The following is a 1,688-nucleotide window of genomic DNA, read 5'->3' as shown; positions in this document are numbered from 1 at the left end:
TGCTATCTGTCGGACAGATGTGGCCTTGCGAGCTGGTACATGTGGACAGACACCTGCGCCTCCCCCAACCCCACTCAACTTGACCAAAGGTTTCCCTAAGGGGATCTGGGGGGACTGGAAGGTGCTGTTGAAAATGTGAGCTAGGAAACAATAAAAACTGACCAGGCCAAAGATGATGGTGACGCCTATATCATAACCATAAGGCAGGGCGCCCACTGCATCCAGCAGGAAGCTAATGAGGATGAGCTGGAAGGTGAGGGCGTAGGCAAACCAGGCGACATTTAGAAACAGTGCTGCAGCTGTCACTAAACAGTTAAACAGCATGAAGCTAATAATCCCAACAGCCACATTAAAGCCTCTGGTTTCACCATACAGGCCGCCGTATCGTGTCAACCCCCACACTGTCCACATCATTCCATACAGAATAAAAACTGTGCTCTCAAAGGTTTTACCCCGAGCAAAAGCTACTGAACCACAGAGCAGCTGGAGAGCCCCTCCTGCCACCACCACCCAAGGCAGAATCAGCACAAGCAGAGGATTTCTGTCACCAACTGTGGCTGTAATGGCAAAAGCAGCCAACACACTGCAGGCATGGCCTAACACCTCCGCATCTGCATATTTAGAATAACCCAGGTGAGGTGTGTGTAGCTCCTTATCATGTGCTCTGAGTGTAAGACCCTGCATCCTGGCAACTAAAGCCTTGAAACAGCCCTGTCCTGTGGGGATCATGGTGGTGGACACCATATTGAATGTGGTAATTAAAAGCATGATGGCAGAAACTACGAATATAGCTGCCTGTACACCCTGAGTTCCTCTTTGGAAGAAGCCTTGAGGCTGGGCTGCAATGGCAATACAATAAGCTGCAAAGAATAATTGGTAGAGCCCCTCCAGAAGGTTCTTCTGACAACTGAACAGAGCCAGGATGAAGAAAAGGACAGCGAAGACAACAGGGAAGGGAACTGGAGAGAAAGGCTGAACTGAGTAAAAGGACAGTAGAACACTGTAGCCCTCTGCAAATTTCAGCAGAGCAGTGAAGCCATAAAAAGTGGCAGCTAGTGTGTCTATGGCTCGGTAAAAGATGACACACATGCCAAGCTGGAAGACACCAGCTGTCCAAAGCCAGGGGACATGACCGGTGGAGAGCTGGGGGACCACACCTAACAGAGGACAAGCTAACACAGAGGCAGACAGCAAGTTCATCACCAAACCCACTGACACCGCATCGCTACACCCCTGGTTCTGCTGTGTTGTCAGTTCAGCTTTTCTCTTCAGGCCTGTGCCTGGAGGTTCCACTTTACCATGAGTGAGAGTGGACAGCAGACGGCCACAACCAAAGTAAACACCTACCAGACAAACGATGAGGTAGTTAGCAGCTGTGGCAGACGGACCAAAACCTGCAGCTGACAGACTGGCAATTTGATGGGCACATGCTAAGCTAATGCCAACAGCTATGAGAACCAGAACCACTTTCTTTGCTATGATTGTAGCACTACCTATGATGAGCAGGGCTAAGGTAAATGCTGCCAGACCAGGGACCAAAGCAGATTTCATCTCTGTGGGCTGCAGCACCCCCTGCCCCACCAGGATGTACACCAGGCCTGAACCACACCACAGGGCAGAGACTGTCAGACACAAAGCAGAAAAGAGCTGGGCGTAGGACATACTGCGACAGATTCCTAGGAGAAAAA

The 1,688-nt window shown here is 50.4% G+C and overlaps 1 protein-coding gene across 1 annotated transcript in view; it reads right to left on the bottom strand.

Moving 5' to 3' along the window:
• Window positions 1-6: 6 nt before the first annotated feature.
• Window positions 7-1,688, bottom strand: part of LOC109971190 (uncharacterized) — a gene marked incomplete at its 3' end in the record, with an annotated part of 15,528 nt that continues 13,846 nt past the window's right edge. Inside the window, exon 2 of the mRNA XM_020619287.1 lies at window positions 7-1,676. Coding sequence (XP_020474943.1) covers window positions 7-1,676 — 1,670 coding nt within the window. The remainder of the gene's footprint in view (window positions 1,677-1,688) is intronic.

The sequence above is a fragment of the Monopterus albus genome, unplaced genomic scaffold, assembly GCF_001952655.1.
Source record: "Monopterus albus unplaced genomic scaffold, M_albus_1.0 scaffold217.1, whole genome shotgun sequence".
NCBI classification, from domain to species: domain Eukaryota; kingdom Metazoa; phylum Chordata; class Actinopteri; order Synbranchiformes; family Synbranchidae; genus Monopterus; species Monopterus albus.
The sequence above is the reverse complement of the archived record's forward strand: the minus strand, read 5'-3'. Positions and strand labels throughout refer to the sequence as shown.